We start from the raw sequence: 19,462 nt of genomic DNA on the forward strand, positions 1-19,462 counted from the left end.
TTCGCAGTATCCTTTCCCTGGAGTGGGGAGGGAATGGGGATTTTACAGTATCCTTCCCCTGGAGTAGGGAGGGAATGGGTATTTCGCAGTATCCTTACCCTGGAGTGGGGAGGGAATGGGGATTTCGCAGTATCCTTCCCCTGTCATGCCCACCAAGCCACGCCATGCCCACAGAACCAGTAGTAAAAAGTTTGAATCACACCGCTGGGCTATATTCCCCATAACCTTGACAAAGCTGGGTCTTTGGATGTTTCCCCAATGCCTCATCTTGGCAGCTCTGAATAACAGCAAGCCCGAACTTCCCTCCCCTGCGTCTCCTTGGCATTTCGCTCCCAAGAGAAACGTCCTTGGGGGAGGGAGGCCAAATCCCTCCCAAGAAAACTCCTTTCAGGCAAGAGGCCTTTTGTACCACTGGCAGGGTCGGCGTGTTTATTGTGAACACACAGTCTAGGCTCCGGGGCCAAAAATGGACTCGGCGCTGGGTGCCAGGCCCGAGGGAGGAGGAGAATGCCCCCCACGGGCCCCCCTCCCTGGGCACCCCAGCATTCCCACAATGTGTGATCTGCAGGCTTCTTCCGGGCAGTGGAACGGCTCAGCATTTTCAAAGGCCAGCTGAGCAGCCAACTTCGTGCCCCGCCGGCCCCCTCCCCCTCCATTTGTCCAGTACTCGCTGCACTCCGAGGCGCCTGCATTTTTCTTAAGAGTGAAATTGAAAATTTTCTCTTGTGGAGCAGCCTCTCCTGCCTTCCTTAAGAGCCATTCTTGATTTTGGCCAGGAATTGTTGAGCCCACCAATCTTCCAGGTCAATGGGAACAAAATCTAAAAAAAAAAAAGGGTGGGGGAGGGAAAGTTAGACATTTGCAAATTTCCCCACAAAGAAAAGCTGTTTAAGTGTGTCATTTCTTTCCACCCAACCATCAGAGCAGAGGTGGTATTCAGGCAGTTCTCTCCGGTTCGGGAGAATCAGTAGCGGCGGCTGCGGGAGGCTCCACCCACCCGCCCCGACGTAAATGTGCGAGCACTGCACATGCGCAGATGATGGTGCACATGCACAGATGTGACGGGCACACACGGGCAGACGTGGCGCATGCGAGCGCACTCACATTTGCAAACCGTTAGGGAGGATAAGTGAATCGCACCTCTGCTTCAGAGCCATGTTTCTTGACCTGAGCGATTTTAAAACAGGTGGACTTCAACTCCCAGAATAGAGTTTTTATTGCTGGCTGGGGAATTTTTACAGGGGTGAGAAACTCAGTGGCACGACAAAACCGCGCTCGACTAAAGCGCGCCCGATTAAACCGCGTCGCTGATGTCATCAACAGGGCGACAACAGTGAGCGCGGAGAAAGAAGGGCGCTTTAAATAGCGCTTTAAAAGCAAGCTGATTCAACTTAAGGTAAGGGTTAGGTTTAGGGTTAGGTTTAGGGTTAGGTTTAGGGTTAGGTTAAGGGTTAGGATTAGGGTTAGGGTTAGGTTTAGGGTTAGGTTTAGGGTTAGGTTTAGGGTTAGGTTTAGGGTTAGGTTTAGGGTTAGGTTTAGGGTTAGGTTTAGGGGGGTTAGGTTTAGGTGTTAATTTTAGGTTTAGCGTTGACAGCGTGCTTCTGTCTCCGCGCTGTTGTCGCCCTGTGATGACGTCAGCTACGCGGTTTCGTCGAGCGCCCTTTAGTCGAACGCGGTTTTGTGGTGGAACCGAGAAACTCTGCTTATGAAATGGCTGTGGAGATTCTCAGGCATCCAGGTCAGGGTTGTCCCAAAGGTGCTTTTTCAAGAGGCAGCTGGATTTTCTGCGGGTTTTTTTTTAAGACTTTTCGATTCTCTGGGTTCAAAAGTTTTATTTCTTTTAAAACAAACATTTCATCATTCCTCAATCAGTAAGACATCGAAGTACAATTCTTTGTGTGTCAAAATAATTCTAGTTTACCATCAAATTCTTGTCTAGCCTAATGCATACCCCTCCCTCCCTCCACCCTCCCCCCAACCCCCCTCCTCCTTCCCCCCCCCCCCCCCGACTTCCCAGAACGGAATGGAAGGATTTGCAGACAGCTGGTCGTTTGCATCCTTTGGGAGAGTCCTTGAGGCCACATGGAGGTTTGTCTGTTTCCTTAGGGTCACCCGAGTAGTGCAAATGAGTGTGAAGCCTTCTTGTGTTCAACAAGAAGGGACTCTGGGCAGAAAACATCCTGCAGAAAGCAGAGCTCCACAGCACACTCCTTTTCAGCAGCTCCAGGCAGTCTCTGCAAAGTTTGCACAACTCCCTGAGGATGCAGACAAACCTCCAAGTGGCTTCAAGGACTCTCTAAAAGGATTCAAATGACCAGCTCTGTCTGCAAGGAGTATAAATCCTTCCATTCCCCACCATCCAGTTAGAGCTGAAGAAGCTTCCTGGATGAAAAGCAAAACCTCTCCAACGAAAAACCAAAAAGTCCAGTTGCCTCTATTTCTGCTGACTGCCGGCTGCCTGCAATTTGGCAGCCCAAATCTCACCAGGCTCCAGATTGAACTCAGCCTTCCATCCTTCTGAGGTGGGTAAAACGAGGACACAGATGGTTGGGGGCAAGGGGCTGATTCTGTAAACTGCTTAGAGAGGGCTGGAAAGCACTGTAAAGTGGTGTATAAGTCTAAGTGCTATTGCTCTTCCTTCCTTATTTCCTTCCTTCCATGCATCCATCCATCCATCCATCCAGTGGTTAGAATGCAGTATTGCAGGCTAATTCTGCCAGCTGCCAGCAGTTCGAGTCCCACCGGCTCAAGGTTGACCCATCAACCTTCCATCCTTTCAAGGTCGTTAAGCTGAGGACCCAGATGGTTGGGGGCAAGGGGCTGATTCTGTAAACTGCTTAGAGAGGGCTGGAAAGCACTGTAAAGTGGTGTATAAGTCTAAGTGCCATTGCTATTGCCCTCCCTTCCTTCCTTCCTTCCTTCCTTCCTTCCTTCCTTCCTTCCTTCCTTCCTTCCTTCCACGCATCCATCCATCCATCCAGTGGTTAGAATGCAGTATTGCAGGCTAATTCTGCCAGCTGCCAGCAGTTCGAGTCCCACTGGCTCAAGGTTGATCCATCAACCTTCCATCCTTTCAAGGTCATTAAGCTGAGGACCCAGATGGTTGGGGGCAAGGGGCTGATTCTGTAAACTGCTTAGAGGGGGCTGGAAAGCACTGTAAAGTGGCGTATAAGTCTAAGTGCCATTGCTATTGCCCTTCCTTCCTTCCTTCCTTCCTTCCATGCATCCATCCATCCATCCAGTGGTTAGAATGCAGTATTGCAGGCTAATTCTGCCAGCTGCCAGCAGTTCGAGTCCCACCGGCTCAAGGTTGATCCATCAACCTTCCATCCTTTCAAGGTCGTTAAGCTGAGGACCCAGATTGTTGGGGGTAAATACTCTTGACTCTTCTAGCTGTAAAGCACTGCGAAGCGGTATATAAGTCTAAGGGCTCTTGCTATTTCTCCTATGTTGTAGAGCACTTTTGCTCAACCTTAGCAACTTTAATGCGGGTGGACTTCAACTCCCAGAATTCCCCAGCCAGATTGCTTCTTCTTGGATTTAGGGAGAAGTAAAGGCTTGGGAATGGATCGTTTCCCTACTCACCTTTCAATTCAGGAGTGGGTGTTTTCTCTGTGTATTGTACTGGGCCAGATCGACCGTCTCCCTGCTCTCGACTGTCCAGCTGTTGTTCCACTTGTTGCCAAGCTAGAAAAGAACGTACAGGATGTCCTCAACTTAGAACCGTCCATTTAGTGACCATTCAAAGTCACGTCGACACTGAAAAAAGCGTCACGCTTACGAATGTTGCAGCATCCCTCATGGTCCCCTGATCAAAATTCAAGCATTGGGCAACTGACTCGTAGTTACGACGGGTTGCAGTGTCCCGGGGTGGTGGTGGTTTGTCATGTGATTCCTCTTTAGTAACCTTCCAACAAAGGTTCACTTAACCCAGTGTTTCTCAACCTTGGCAACTTGAAGATGTCCGGACTTCAACTCCCAGAATTCCCCCAGACAGCATTCGCTGTCTGGGGAATTCTGGGAGTTGAAGTCCGGACATCTTCAAGTTGCCAAGGTTGAGAAACACTGATTAACCCCCCCCAAGTAACTAACATATCGACTGCAGGGATTCCCTTGGCGAGAAAGCGCGCCAAATGGGGCCAACTCAACTGTCTTGCTTAGCAACGGGAATTTTGGACTCCGTTGTGGTTGTAAGTCAAGGACCACCTGTTGAAAGGGTCCCCACGCTGATGGAGGGTCCCCCTTCCATAAAAAACGTTAAGTCAAAAAAGTTTGATTTTGTCGCGCTGTGGTTGTCTTGGTTTCATTTGTGTCTTTTGGCAAGAAAAAAATCAGGGGGAACAACGGCTGATGACCTCTTCTTTTTTTTTTGCAAATAGTTTTTTTTTAAATCTTTTCCCTTTCAAATTCATTCATAGGTATACATTCTTATAATTGCTATTTAACATTTGTCTATTCATCATTAATCTCTATACTCATTTTTACACACATATATAGAATACAGTTTGGATCACTTTCTTGCCACCCTATGCAGCAACAACCTTCTATCTTCTCAACCTCCCTTCTCTGCCTTCTTCTTTCCTCCTCTCCTTCCTTCATTCTTCTTCCCCTCTCTTTCCCCCCTCTTCCTCTCTTCTCCTTCTTACCCTCTCTCCTACTCTTCGTTCCCCCTTCTTATTTCGTCTGCTTTACCCTTTCTTCCTTTCCCTCCTCATCCTTCCTCCTTTCTTCTTCCCCTCTCTTTCCCCCTCTCCTCCTCCCTTCTCCTCCTTCTTACCCTCTCTCCTACACTTAATTCCCCTCCCTTATGTCATCTGCTTTATTCTTTCTTCGTTTCCCTCCTCATCCTTCCTTTCTTCTTCTCTTTCCCCTCTTCCCCCCACTCTTCCTTCCTTCTCTTCCTCTGTGTTACCCTTTCTTCCTTTCCCTCCTCATCCTTCCTTCATTCTTCTTCCCCTCTCTTTCCCCCACTCCTCCTCCCTTCTCCTCCTTCTTACCCTCTCTCCTACTCTTAATTCCCCTCCCTTATGTCATCTGCTTTATTCTTTCTTCGTTTCCCTCCTCACTTTCTTCTTCTCTTTCCCCTCTTCCCCACACTCTTCCTTCCTTCTCTTCCTCTGCGTTACCCTTTCTTCCTTTCCCTCCTCATCCTTCCTCCTTTCTTCTTCCCCTCTCCTCCTCCCTTCTCCTCCTTCTTACCCTCTCTCCTACTCTTAATTCCCCTCCCTTATGTCCTCTGCTTTATCCTTTTTTCGTTTCCCTCCTCATCCTTCCTTTCTTCTTCTCTTTCCCCTCTTCCCCCCACTCTTCCTTCCTTCTCTTCCTCTGCGTTACCCTTTCTTCCTTTCCCTCCTCATCCTTCCTTCATTCTTCTTCCCCTCTCTTTCCCCCACTCCTCCTCCCTTCTCCTCCTTCTTACCCTCTCTCCTACTCTTAATTCCCCACCCTTACTTCGTCTGTGTTATCCTTTCTTCCTTTCCCTCCTCATCCTTCCTCCTTTCTTCTTCCCCTCTCTTTCCCTCCGCCTCCTCTCTTCTCCTCCTCCTTACCCTAAATAAGTGGCCGGGTGCCCTTCCTGTCGCCAGTGCGGAGTTTTTGTTCAGCAGATACATTCTCATTGTGCCCAGAGAGAGAGAAATATCTGTCTCTACCTAAAGCGAACTCACAGCCTCCTGATATATACAACCAGTAGTGGAATTCAAACATTTTTACTACAGGTTCTGTGGGAATGGCTTTGTGGGCGTGGCAGGAGAAGGATACTGCAAAATCCCCAATCCCTCCTCACTCTCAAAATTCCCACTCATGGTTCTCCAGAACCTGGCTGAATGCAACCTCTGCATACAACTCAACAGCAAACAAGGCATCGGGGATCCATCAGTGTTTTTGCTTCCTCCTAGAACAGCATTTTTCAAACTTCAACTTCCAGAATCCTTCAGCCCACGTGCTGGGAGTTGGGGAATTCTGGGAGTTGAAGTCCACACTTCTTTCATTGGCCACCCTTGAAGACTCCTGTCCGAGTCCACTTACCTTCGTACACAAACCGGACATTTTCTTCGTGAGCTACGGTGTAGTTTTCCTCTATGGTTGTGGGGGGTGAGATCATCAACGGGGTTCTCTTTCCATTGACCCTGTTGAACACAAGCTTGGGAAGGGGGCTGCGAAGACAAAAGAGAGGAGAAGAGGATTTTATTTAATTCTGTTAGGAGTGCGGGTGCTCCTGGACTGACGAACCTGTTGTTTAAGGGCTGTTCAGAGAAGGGAAGGGAAGGGAAGGGAAGGGAAGGGAAGAGAAGAGAAGAGAAGAGAAGAATGGAAATGGAATCGAATGGAATAGAAGGATAGGATAGGATGGGATGGGATGGGATGGGATGGGATGGGATAGGATAGGGTAGGATGGAATAGAATAGAATAGAATAGAATAGAATAGAATAATGGAAATGGAAAGCAATGGAATGGAATATAGGATAGGATAGGATAAGAATAGAATAGAATAGAATAATGGAAATGGAAAGGAAAGGAATGGAATATAGGATAAGATAGGATAGGATAATGGAAATGGAATGGGATAGGATAGAATAAGAATGAGAATAGAATAGAATAGAATAATGGAAAGGAATGGAATGGAATAGAATAGGGTAGGGTTCCGGGTTCCGTCTACCAGCCAATGCCATCTGGCTACCACCCGGGGGAGGGCCTTCTCTGTGGCAGCTCCGGCCCTTTGGAATGAACTCCCTGCGGAGATCCGGACCCTCACCTCTCTCCAGGCCTTCCGGAAAGCCGTCAAAACCTGGCTGTGCCGGCAGGCCTGGGGTTGATGAGTTCCCCTCCCCTCTCGACTTGTATGGCTGTATGACTCTTGTGTATTTTAATTACGTGTATTGTGTTTGTATCCCTTTTTTCCCTTTTGAGTTGTTCGCTGCCCTGAGTCCCTCCCGGAGAAGGGCGGCATACAAATAAACTAAATCTTAATCTTAATCTTAAATCTTAATAAGAATAGAATAGAATAGAATAATGGAAAAGAAATGGAATGGAATATAGGATAGGATAGGAATAGAATAGAATAATTGAAATGGAATGGGATAGGATAGAATAGAATAGAATAGAATTCTTTATTAGCCAAGTGTGATTGGACACACAAGGAATTTGTCTTTGGTGCAGATGCTCTCAATGTACACAAGGAGAATAAAAATGCATTCATCAAGAATAAAAAGATACAACCCTTAGTGATATCAAATTAGTTCCAAATATTTTCCCTGTGCCCCTAGAAGCATTCTAGAATAGAATAGAATAATGGAATAAAGAATCAGGAATAGAACATAACAGAAAAGAACAGAATAGAATAAAGTAATGGAAATGGAATGGAATGGAATGGAACAGAATAGAACAGAGCAGGACAGGACAGAATAAAGAATCAGGAATAGAATAGAATAGAATATATATATATATATATATATATATATGTGTGTGTGTGTGTGTGTGTGTGTGTGTGTTTTTATTTGTGCTGATAAATAAACAAATAAAAAAAAACACAAATATAACAAAGGCAACAGTAAAAATATTGGGTTTCTGTCGTGATGGACTCTTGTGACGAGCCGAAGGACAGATGATGGAAGCAGTTAGCTTCCTCCCATAATTGGGGCTTATCAGGGGTTGTAAAAATATATATATGAGGAAAGGTTGACCATTCATCATCCAAGCTAATTCTTGCACTGGCTGGTCCCAAGGATTTAACAGTTCGTTTGTAATCTTTCCTAATCCTGAGTCAGATTAGTGAAAGAGCCACAATCTTTGGCACAGGATGGGTGGAACGTTGCATCAGCCTTCAAAGGAGACGGAGTGGAGCCGTAATCAAAGGAGAATCCCTGGGTTTAAAAATCAAAACAATCACACATCACATCGGAGGCTCCTTGCCTCCCACTCACTCCTCTTCTACCAGAACCATTTTTGAAGGGGCACGGAATTTGCAGAAAATCACTTTGGAATTGCACTTCCAGACCCAATCTGAATTGGAATTCCCAATGAAGCTCTGGATGTGAATCTGGACTGGAAGCGTTCGTGAGAAAAAAATGCAGAGAAGAGCAACCAGGATGATGAGGGGACTGGAGGCTAGAACATACGATGAACGGTTGCAGGAACTGGGCCTGGCTAGTCTAGTGGAGAGAAGCACCAGGGGTGACAGGATAGAGGTCTTCCAATATTTGAGAGGCTGCCACAGAGAGGAAGCGGTCAAGCTATTTTTCAAAACACCTGAAGGCCAGACAAGGAATAATGGATGGAAACTAGTCAAGGAGAGATTCAACCTGGAAATAAGGAAGAACTTTCCTGACAGTGAGTAGCAATCAACCAATGGAACAGAAGTTGCCTTCAGAAGTTGTGGGAGCTTAATCACTGGAAGCTTTCAAGAAGAGACTGCACTGCCATCTGTCAGAAATGGTGTAGGGTCTCCTGCCTAGGAGGGGGGGTTGGACTAGATGACCTATAAGGTCCCTTCCAACTCTGTTAATCTAATCTAATTCTCGCTTCCTTTTGAGAATCTGCAAACTCCAACCTCTCAGGTTTGCAGTTCAGGTCAATACAATAGGTATTTTCTACTCTACGTACAGGTCCTCGAACACAATCGAGCCCAAAATTTCTGTCGCTAAGCGAGACATTTGTTAAACAAGTTTGCCCCATTTTTCGACCTTTCTTGCCGCAGTCGTTAAGTGAATCACTACAGCTCTTAGGTTAGTCGCTTCGTTGGGAATCCGGCTTCCCCATCGACTTTGCTTGTCAGAAGGTCGCAAAAGGGGAACATGCCACCCCGGGATGCTGCGACCGTCATAAATACAAGTCAGTTGCCAAAAATCCTGTGGACTGTGGGGATGCTGCAATGACCATTAAGTGTGAATATCACAGGAACAAGTCACTTGTTCCTGTGATGTCATAACTTCTAAGTGTCTCTGAACAAAGTCAACAAAAAAGCCAACACAGTTCTAAGCTACATCAACAGAGGGATAGAATCAAGATCACGTGAAGTGTTAATACCACTTTATAAGGCCTTGGTAAGGCCACACTTGGAATCCTACATCCAGTTTTGGTCGCCACGATGTAGAAAAGATGTGGAGATTCTAGAAAGAGTGCAGAGAAGAGCAACAAAGAGGATTAGGGGACTGGAGGCTAAAACATATGAAGAACGGTTGCAGGAACTGGGTATGTCTAGTTGAATGAAAAGAAGGACCAGGGGAGACATGATAGCAGAGTTCCAATATCTCAGGGATTGCTACAAAGAAGAGGGAGCAAAGCTGTTCTCCAAAACACCTGAGGGCAGGACAAGAAGCAATGGATGGAAATTAATCAAGGAGAGAATCAACTTAGAACTAAGGAGAAATTTCCTGACAGTGAGAACAATTAACCAGTGGGACAACTTGCCTCCAGGAGTTGTGAATGCTCCAACACTGGAAGTTTTTAGGAAGATGTTGGATAACCATGTGTCTAAAATGGTGTAGGGTTTCCTGTCTAGGCAGGGGGTTGGACTAGAAGACCTCCAAGGTCCCTTCGAACTCTGTTATTCTATTCTATTCTAAAGTGTTGTACGTTGAGGGCTTACAACTTGCATTGGTGCAAACGAGAATTTTCACAAGCATAAGAATTCAACCTACATTGGCATTCCTCAAACGTGAGCTCTTTCAGTTTGAGCCCATCCTTAAGCGAAACAGCCTTAAGTCGAGGACTATCCGCATTCCTTGAATTCAGAGGCAAGACTAATTCTACTCCTCTTCCTACTAATAATGTTTGTCCTTTTGCATATGTAAGTCACCATCTAGAATGAGATCCTGGACTTTGTCCCAGTTTCTAAGTTCTCTGGGGCAGGAGTCCAATGCCATATGAGCCACATTCTTCCACCTGATCACACTTCCACAACATCAAGCAAGTCACATGTTGTTTACTCTGCCTTCCCAACCCCCCTCCTCCTCCTCCTTCTGTGAACCCATCCAGGCCCTCTCCCAAATTCTCCTTGCAACTGGACACGCATTTTTCCCAAGGTCAGTAGAACAAACGGTCATTGTAAAAAAAAACAGCCAGCACCAAAGCTGAAAGAGACACAACAAGTTGGGAAATGCAGGAAATGAATTGAAGGGGATCGATAACGCACCTATGTTGATGTGCGTCTCTGACCTCACTCTGATGCCTTCCCGGCCCAAATTATATATTTTACCAACTGATAACCCGGCGTTGCCCTGATATTTATTTATCCTAATCCTTTATTTATCCAAAGCCTTGATTTCGACAGCAATTAAATTAGAGTAGAGTACGGTAGAAGAGAACGGAATATGGAATAGAATAGAGTAGAATAGAATAGAATAGAATAGAGAATCAGGAATAGAGTAGAGTAGAGTAGGAACAGGAATGGAATGGAATGGAATAGAGAATAAGGAATAGAGTAGAGTAGGAATAGGAAATAGGAAATGGAATAAAAGAGAAGAGAAGAGAGAATGTAGAGTAGAGTAGAGTAGGAATAGGAATGGAATGGAATGGAATAGAATAAGAATAGAGAATCAGGAATAGAGTAGAGTAGGAATAGGAAATAGGAAATGGAATAGAATAGAATAGAATAGAGAATAAGGAGTAGAGTAGAGTAGGAATAGGAATGGAATGGAATAGAATAAGAATAGAGAATCAGGAATAGAGTAGAGTAGGAATAGGAAATAGGAAATAGGAAATAGGAATAGAATAGAATAGAATAGAATAGAATAGAATCCTTTATTGGCCAAATATGATTGAACACAAGGAATTTGTCTTTGGTGCATATGCTCTCAGTGTACATAAGGCGAATAAACAAATACATTCATCAAGAATAAAAAAGATGCAACACTTAGTGATAGTCAAATTAGTTCCAAATCTTTTCCCTGTGACCCCAGAAGTGTCAAGAAAGGTGATACCACCCTAATTTCTAATGATGGATTTCCCCCCTTACCAGAGGGAGCCCCCTTGTGGAGTACTGTGAAACCGTTACCATGGTGACTCTACTGTGCTGCACTGTAGAAGCCATTTTACGGCAGTACGGTAGAAGCCATTGTAAGGCACAACAGGTTGTATCTTAGCACAACACCCTCCCCCAAGGGGTATTAGGGATATCTTACCCCCACAGTATTTGTTTCCAGAGGGCAAGTAATCTGTGTACAAAGTCTGAAATTGCTCGAGGCATTCCAGAGTTATGCTGGAACACACAAACATGCATACACACAGATAGATAGATAGATAGATAGATAGATAGATAGATAGATAGATAGATAGATAGATAGATGATAGAGATAGAGATAGATAGATAGATAGATAGATAGATAAGATAGATAGATAGATAGATAGATAGATAGATAGATAGATAGATAGATAGATAGATAGATAGATAGATAGATAGATAGATAGATAGATTAAATAAACTTTGAGATAAAAGTTTTTCTTTGGGGGGAGGGGGAATGAATTGCACTGTTTTCTGTTCCCTTTCCATGCCTAAACATTGCAATGGCCAGATATCTTTTTTTTCACCCGTCCACGAGGTCTAGAATCTTGTGCATAAATAGAAAGAGTAAACTTTGCAAACTGCCACTTGAACGATGTCTATCATACAATGGTACCATAGTCTTAACTTAGCATTAAACGTGATTACTTAAACATGCCACACTTGCAGATTGTACACAAAAGCACTAAGACACATCATGGATTAGTGGCTCACAGTTGGCTAGGCTTATACAACATAAATTAGCCAATCATATCTTAGGTTTTTTTATACCAATTCAGCCCACAGGATTTCTATATACTCCAGCATATCCTCACCAATGTAGACCCCTAAAGAAAACTATAATTCCCTTAACCATGTTCAAGCCAATCCTTCAAATGCAGCTAAGTGAATTTATATATAATCAACCACCTTAAAGTTGCTGTTTATGGCAAAAGCTAATTTCTATCTAGTTTTAGCATCTAATTCAGACTTTCCAACTATTTTCTGGCTTAGGATCTTGGTTTTAGAGGGGGGGGGCGTGCTTTGGTGTCCCCTGGGTTAGTTCATGCTCCCTCAAGCTCTTCCTAGCCAGAAAATGGGTTAATTTTGTTACATCATTTAACATGTGTTGTGCAAACGCTGCTATTAAGCAAAGAAAGATTTACGAAGCACTTTTTGGACTCTTGCTACATAAGTAAATACACAGGGCCATAAATTATATAGACCAAAAGGAAGATAACTTTGTCAATGGGAGGTTGAGTATCTTCCAAGTAGGTGGATTACCTTCGCGGTCTTGCGTAAAAGTCTTTTATTTTAGCAAAGATGGTCACAGCGCTTCAACAACACATTGAATTTTCAAAGCAGTTCAGCTATGGTAACGATAGATACAAACCGGGAGGGTGAAATTCAAAATTTTTGCCTACCGGTTCTGTGGGCATGGCTTGGTGGGCATGGCAGGGGAAGGATACTGCAAAATCCCCATTCCCTCCCCACACTGGGGCCAACCAGAGGTGATATTTGCCGGTCCTCTGAACTACTCAAAATTTACGCTACTGGTTCTCCAGAACCTGCTGAATTTCACCCCGATACAAGCTCAAGGTAAAGCACTCCAATTACACAAAATGGGACTTTAGCAACAGATTGGTCAATGCCTGGAATGCTCTACCTGACTCCGTTTTTGCATCCCCAAACCTCCATAATTTTAACCTGTCTACTGTGGACCTCACCCCATTCCTAAGAGGTCTGTAAGGGGCGTGCATAAGCACACCAGCGTGCCCACCATCCCTGTCCTACTGCCTCCATTTATTCGTACCCATTTACTGTGTTTATCTTTATCTTTATGCTTATACCGGTTATCTTTTACATGTTTGACAAACTAAATAAAATAAAAATATGGTGAGTTCTAGTCCGGTCTTTGGCATGAAACCAGCTAGGTGACTTTGTGCCAGCCACTTTCTCTCGGCCTCAGGAAGCAAATGGCTTCTGAAAAATGTGGCCCAAAAAATTGCAGGGACTTTGCCAGAGAATCGAACACAATGGAATGGAAGGGTGAGGGGGAAGAGTTAACAATGGCTGGGCTTGCAAGTATCCAAACCAGCCAGAAACTAAACCAACACTGCCTGGACTTCAAGCCATGTATAACACAAAGTGATAATTTGCTTTGCAACACAAAATGGTTTTTCTAAACCCAGGGAAATAGTATTGTCTACTTTTTCAGGGCCCTTTGAGGCGTGGAGAAAGGATTTTGAACCCAAACTCAACTTACGACCACAATCGAGCCCAAAATTTAGCTAGCAAATGAGGCATTTGATCGGTGAGTTTTGCCCCGTTTTACGATTTCCCTTGCCACGTGAATCGCTGCCGTTGTTAAGTCAGTCCCACGGTTGTGAGGAGGATCTGTTTTCCCTGTTGACCTGGCGGGTCAGAAGGTCACAAAAGGAGATCCCCCCCACCTCCGGGACACTGGGATCGTCACAAATATAAGTCAGATGTTGAACAGCCTAATATAAATCACGTGACCATGGGGATGTTGCAACAGTCATAAGTGTGGAAAAAATGGTCAGGAAGTCTCTACTGTCAGTGCTGTTGTAACTCTGAACGGTCACTAAATGAATTGTGGCAAGTCAAAGACTATCTGTGCAGTATTGTAGTTGCGTAATCAAAATTAATGCGGTTGTGTAATGCAAACGGCAGTATCAGGTAAACTCAAGGGTGGATCCATTTCTCACCACAAACAAATTCTATACCTGTGGGATTTTTTTTCAACCACAAAATAGTTTAACACACGCTATAATTTACCCCCAATTACCCAAAGCACAACTGTTGTGTTCATTGAACCAACAATCTATACATATATAAATGGCTCTGTGTGTGTGTGTCTGTGTGTGTGTGTGTGTGTCTGTGTGTGTCTGTGTGTTCCAGCATAACTCTGGAACGCCTCAAGCAATTTCAACCAAACTTGGTACACAGATGACTTACTCTCTGGAAACAAATACTGTGGGGGTAAGTCACCCCTAATACCCCTCAATGTGTGTGTTCTGTAAAGATACAGCCTGTTGTGCCTTCAAACAACTTCTACTGTACTGCTTCCGTAAGATGGCTTCTACTGAACAGCGGTGGAGCTGCCATGGTAATGGCTTCACAGTACTCCACATGGGGGCTCCCTTTGATAAGGGGGAAAATCCAACATTAGAAATTACGTTTGGACCGGACATTGTCCCCCTCTGAATAAATACCTGGGCAACACCAGAGTTATTAATTTGTGCCCAAATAAATGAACAATTCATATTACGGCATGGTGGTGACCAACTTTAGGGGTTTTCAAACATTTTTCAGGCTGCAGCACATGTTCAAAATGGAAATAAACAAGTGGGAGTTTCCTAGATTAAGAGGTGAAGCTCAAAGCTTGCACAGATAATCCTCAATTCACAATCCTTCGTTTAGCGACGGTTCAAAGTTACAACAGTACAGGGGGGGAAGGGACTTGCAACCAGTCTTTGCACCCTATGACTGTTGTAGCATCCTCACAGTTACGTGATTCAAAATTCGGGGGTATGGCATTTGGCATATTATTCACAAATGGTTGCAGGATCCCGGGGTCATGCGTGGCCTTCTCAGCTGGCTTCCCACAAGCAAATGTGTGTGAGTGTGTGGAGTTGTCACTGGTTTTGCTTTGCAACTGCATGATTCACTTAGCAACTGGAGAGGTTTTGCTTAACAACAGTGGCAAAAAAGAGTTGCAAAATCCGGCATTACTCACTAAACAACTTGCCTTGCTTGGAAATGAAAATTCTGTTCCCAAATTGTCATAATTCGAGAAATATTTGTACAAAATGGGCTACGTTGGAGTGAATTTTTTTTCCATCCTCAATCCTTCCAAACTCACCACTTCCAACACTATTTCCAAAACTCTGTCCTGCTTAGCCCAACAGGCTGAATGGTTGCATTTCCACTTCAGGCTGGATTATATACCACAGGCAGTCTGCGACTCACTAAATGATTCTTTTAGTGACCGCACAAAGTTATGATGGCATTGAAAAAAAGTGACTTATGGCCATATTTCACAGTTACGACCTTTGCAGCATCCACATAATCAAAATTCAGAGGCTGGGCAACTGGTTCATTTTTAAGGCGGTTGCTGTGTCCCAAGGTCACTTGATACCCTTTTGTGATTGTCTGACCAGCAAAGTCAAAAGGGAAGCTCGATTCACTTAACAACCTGGTTACTAACTTAACCCCTGCCATGATTCACTTAACAACTGGGTTACTAACTTGTCAACTTCAGGGGCTCAGTTAACAAGTGTGGCAAGAAAGGTCATAAAACGGGGCAGAACTCACTTAACAAATGTCTCACTTAACCACAGAAATTTGGGGCTCCATTGTGGTCATAAATCAAGGACTACCTGTGAATCCAAGCAGACAGCATATAAACCCAAAATTGGATATGTTTGAACAAAAGATCTCTGCAATTAGCCATCCAATTACTACTGTCTAGTTTAAAAAATAAACATAAAGGTTCCCCTTGCATGTATGTGCTAGTCGTTCCCGACTCTAGGGGGCAGTGCTCATCTCTGTTTCAAAGCCGAAGAGCCAGCACTATCAGAAGACATCTCTGTGGTCATGTGGCCGGCATGACTCAATGCCGAAGGTGCACGAAACGCTGTTCCCTTCCCACCAAAGGTGATCCCTGTTTTTCTACTTGCATTTTTTACGTGCTTTCGGACTGCTAGGTTGGCAGAAGCTGGGACAAGTAACGGGAGCTCACTCTGTTATGTGGGGCTTGGGATTCGAACCACCGACCTTTCTGATCGACAAGCTCAGTGTCTTAGCCACTGAGCCACCACATCCCTCACTGTCTAGTCTAGTGGACTTCAACTCCCAGAATTCCCCAGCCAGTGCCTACAGATCTTAAAAGCTGTTATGGTTGAAAAACGGGAGTCTAGACGCTGGCTGAGGAATTCTGGGAGTTGAAGTCCACCTCTCTTAACCTTAACTTTGAGAACATCCCTTTTCTTCCATCTGGGGGGGTGGGCGGAGTTATCCAAGCCAAGTCCCCAGAAGAGCAAAGACAGCCTTGCTGGGTGGCTCAGTGGCTCAGACACTGAGCTTGTTGATCAGAAAGGTCAGCGGTTTGAATCCCTAGTATGGGTCTCCTGCACGAGCAGGGGGTTGGACTAGATGACCTCCAAGGTCCCTTCCAACTCTGTTACTGTTAAGAGTGTGCCGGGGCACCCAAAGGAATGCAAAAGAGCCCCAGTGCTCAGCATCTCCTCCCCGCCCAATTGCAGAAAATATGACGTCAGCAACAGAGGGGTCAATGCCTGGAATGCTCTACCTGACTCTGTGGTTTCTTCCCCAAACCCCAAAAACTTTAACCTTAGACTGTCTACTGTGGACCTCACCCCATTCCTAAGAGGTCTGTAAGGGGGCGTGCATAAGCGCACCAGCGTGCCTACCCTCCCTGTCCTTTTCATTTGTATCCTTTCATGTATTCAAAATCATGTTTATGCTTTTATCTGTTATTGTGTTTTTTATTTAATTTTCCAGTAACAAACGCACATAATTTGTGGATATTCCATTGACTTGGTCAAATCTTTTTGGAACCCCATTAACAATAATAATACAAACAGTATGTGAAATTCTTATCTTCCAACTTCAACTATATTGATCTCCTTTCATATTTCTTTTACATTCCTCGCTCCCCTTAATTCATTTAAACATAAACAACATTTCTTTGCCCCCCTATATTTGTTATCCCTTCCTAGGAATTTGGCCTTCCACGTTATGAAAATCACTCATTATGCCATCATAGCTTCAATGTTCCAAAAGCGTGGGATCTTTGATCTGTTATCTCATATATGCATGACAAATCCATTGCAACTCCCTAAAATTGTAGCCTAAGGAAGGCGGGCATTGAACAGGTTTAGCCCGCCTCCTTCATGCTCCTGCACCCCCCTCCCCTACACACACACCTCTTCTCCTCTGCCTTGCCCTTCTCTAGTCTAGGGCAAAGGCTGCCTGCTGGGCACCTGCCCCCACCTCTCTTCTCATGACATCATTTGACGTCACCTGCCTACTCCCCCTTCCCTCCCCCAAAGGAGATTCCCCTCCCTCCAGGCGGCACGTGGGAGCGGGTTGTCCTTGCCAGCCACGTGGCTCGGAGGGGGTGATAGCCGCCGGGTGGAGGGGGGGGCGGGCAACCCCCCCTCTCCTTCCACCACACCCCCTACCCCCCTCCTCCCTCTCCCCCCCCCGCCCCTTGGGAGCCATGTGGCCACAAGGACAGCAGGCAGCCTCCCCACAAGGTCACCTCCACTTCCCTTCCGGGGAGGCTGCCAGCCGCTCTGCCCGAGACCCCAACCCGGACCAGCCTGGCCGTCCTGGGGCGACCCTCTGGCTTCCACCCATCGCCCCCCGCCCCGGGCAAAGGGGACCGCGGGCGGCGGAGCCAGCCTGCTGGCAAGCAGCGCGCAAGGTCACCGGGCAGAGGGGCGACGTCCTCTCGCCGCCGCGGGGTTGCCTTGCCGGCTTGGACGACCCCTACCATCACGGGACCCCCTCCTCACCTTGCAAGGGGCCACGAGCCCAGCTCCGGCTGCTGTTGCTGCTGCTGTTGCTGCTGCGGCCGCCGGCATTTCAGATCGACCAATTTGCTCTCCACCTGCTGCGTGGGACCTGCGGGGGCGAGAGAGAGAGAGAGAGGCGCGATCCGGACACCTGGCTGGGCCTGCGGAACGGCCCGACACTTGACAGCCCGTCCGGGATGGGAGGGGGGATGCAATTAAAGGAGGGGTGGGCGCCCTTTGCAGAACGAGCAAGGGCTGAGCTCGCAGATTTTCCTAGATGGGGGGGATCGCGGCTCCCGATCTTCCCCCTGGTGGCTGGGGATGATGGGCATTGTGGTCCGGGGTACTGCCTTACCTGTCCTCCTCTGCGTGGCTAGCTTGCTCGGGCCCTTGGTAATGGTGTACATCATCGGCGTCCCCTCCGCCGGAGCAAGGCTGGCCAGGCGCTCAAGCGTTCCCGATCCTAACGCAGGGGATCCAGCTCCCTGCTGGGCATTTCCCGGGAGCCGGGTTCGAAAGAGGCTCCTCCCGTTGGGGAGGGCCGGCCCGCCTTTCGGCCACAGTCCCCGCACCGCTTGCAGGACCCCAAGGGAGACGGCCAGAGAGATAGAGAGACTTCCCTTCGCCGGCCTGGGATTTTCACTTGGCCGGCCACAAGGCGCCAGTCCCCTTTAAGGCCGCCCAGCGCAGGGCCGGCCAGCCGGAGCTTCCCTCCAGCACGCCCCCCCTCCCCACCCTCGTGGCTGGGCTTTTTTAAAGGCGCCGAGCGCTTTTGGCCGGGACTCCAGGCTTGGGTTGCGCAAGGGAGGCGCCCCGTGGGAGCTTGCCTGCCTGGATCGGCTCCCGTGACGTTCCCACGTGGGTTCCGAGCCCGGGCAATCGCGAGATAAAGAGGGGCAGGGCAGCCCGTTGCAAGCTTACTTATTTATGTATTTGCTTATGTATTTATTATTTATTTGTTGTGTTATGTTATTTTTTTTTTCATTTGTTGCAAAGGTAAAGGTTCCCCTCGCACACACAGTATGTGCTAGTGGTTCCCGACTCTAGGGGGCTGTGTTCATCTTCATTTCAAAGCCGAAGAGCCAGCGCTGTCCGGAGCTGCTAGGTTGGCAGAAGCTGGGACAAGTAACGGGAGTTCCCTCGTTAGGGATTCGAACCGCCGAACTGCTGAACTTTCTGATTGACAAGTTGTGTCTTAGCCACTGAGCCATCACGTTCCTTTATCTATCTATCTATCTATCTATCTATCTATCTATCTATCTATCTATCTATCTATCTATCTATCTATCTATCTATCTATCTATCTATCTATCTATCTATCTATCTATCTATCTATCTATCACCATCTATCATCTATCTATCATCTATCTTTTTTCTATTTCTTTTTTCTAATTTCAGGTTTTCCATTTTACATCATGTTGTCTTAAACATATTCCTCTTTGTTTCATAATTTCTCATTTTTACAATATATACATGATTAGCCATTATGGATGAGATGGGCATCTAACAAGCTATTGCTGGATGCCCATCTCATCTATAGAATAGAATGGAATTGGGAAAGATTAGAGAATAGAATAGAATAGAATAGAATTCTTTATTGGCCCAGTGTGATTGGACACACAAGAAATTTGTCTTTGGTGCATAAGCTTTCAGTGTGCATAAAAGAAAAGATACATTCGTCACCAATCATAAGGTACAACACTTAATGATAGTCATAGGGTACAAATAAGCAATCAAATCATACTAGGAAACAATATCAATATAAATCATAAGGATACAAGCAACAAAGTTACAGTCATACAGTCACAAGTGGGAGGAGATGGGTGACAGGAACGATGAGAAGATTAATAGTAATAGTAATGCAGCCTTAGTGAATAGTTTGACAGTATTGAGGGAATTATTTGTTTAGCAGAGTGAT

The 19,462-nt window shown here is 46.0% G+C and overlaps 1 protein-coding gene across 1 annotated transcript; it reads right to left on the bottom strand.

The window, feature by feature from the left end:
- Positions 1–398: 398 nt before the first annotated feature.
- On the bottom strand, positions 399–18,246 carry MCRIP2 (MAPK regulated corepressor interacting protein 2). Its single transcript, XM_032231263.1, has 5 exons — positions 17,900–18,246; positions 17,545–17,653; positions 6,028–6,155; positions 3,586–3,687; positions 399–820 (listed from the first exon to the last, which is right to left on the bottom strand). The coding sequence occupies exons 1-5, from the start codon at positions 17,952–17,954 to the stop codon at positions 750–752; spliced, it is 465 nt and encodes a 154-aa protein (XP_032087154.1). The 5' UTR covers positions 17,955–18,246; the 3' UTR covers positions 399–749.
- Between the last annotated feature and the right edge of the window lie 1,216 nt (positions 18,247–19,462).

The sequence above is a fragment of the Thamnophis elegans genome, chromosome 14, assembly GCF_009769535.1.
Source record: "Thamnophis elegans isolate rThaEle1 chromosome 14, rThaEle1.pri, whole genome shotgun sequence".
Taxonomy (NCBI): Eukaryota; Metazoa; Chordata; class Lepidosauria; order Squamata; family Colubridae; genus Thamnophis; species Thamnophis elegans.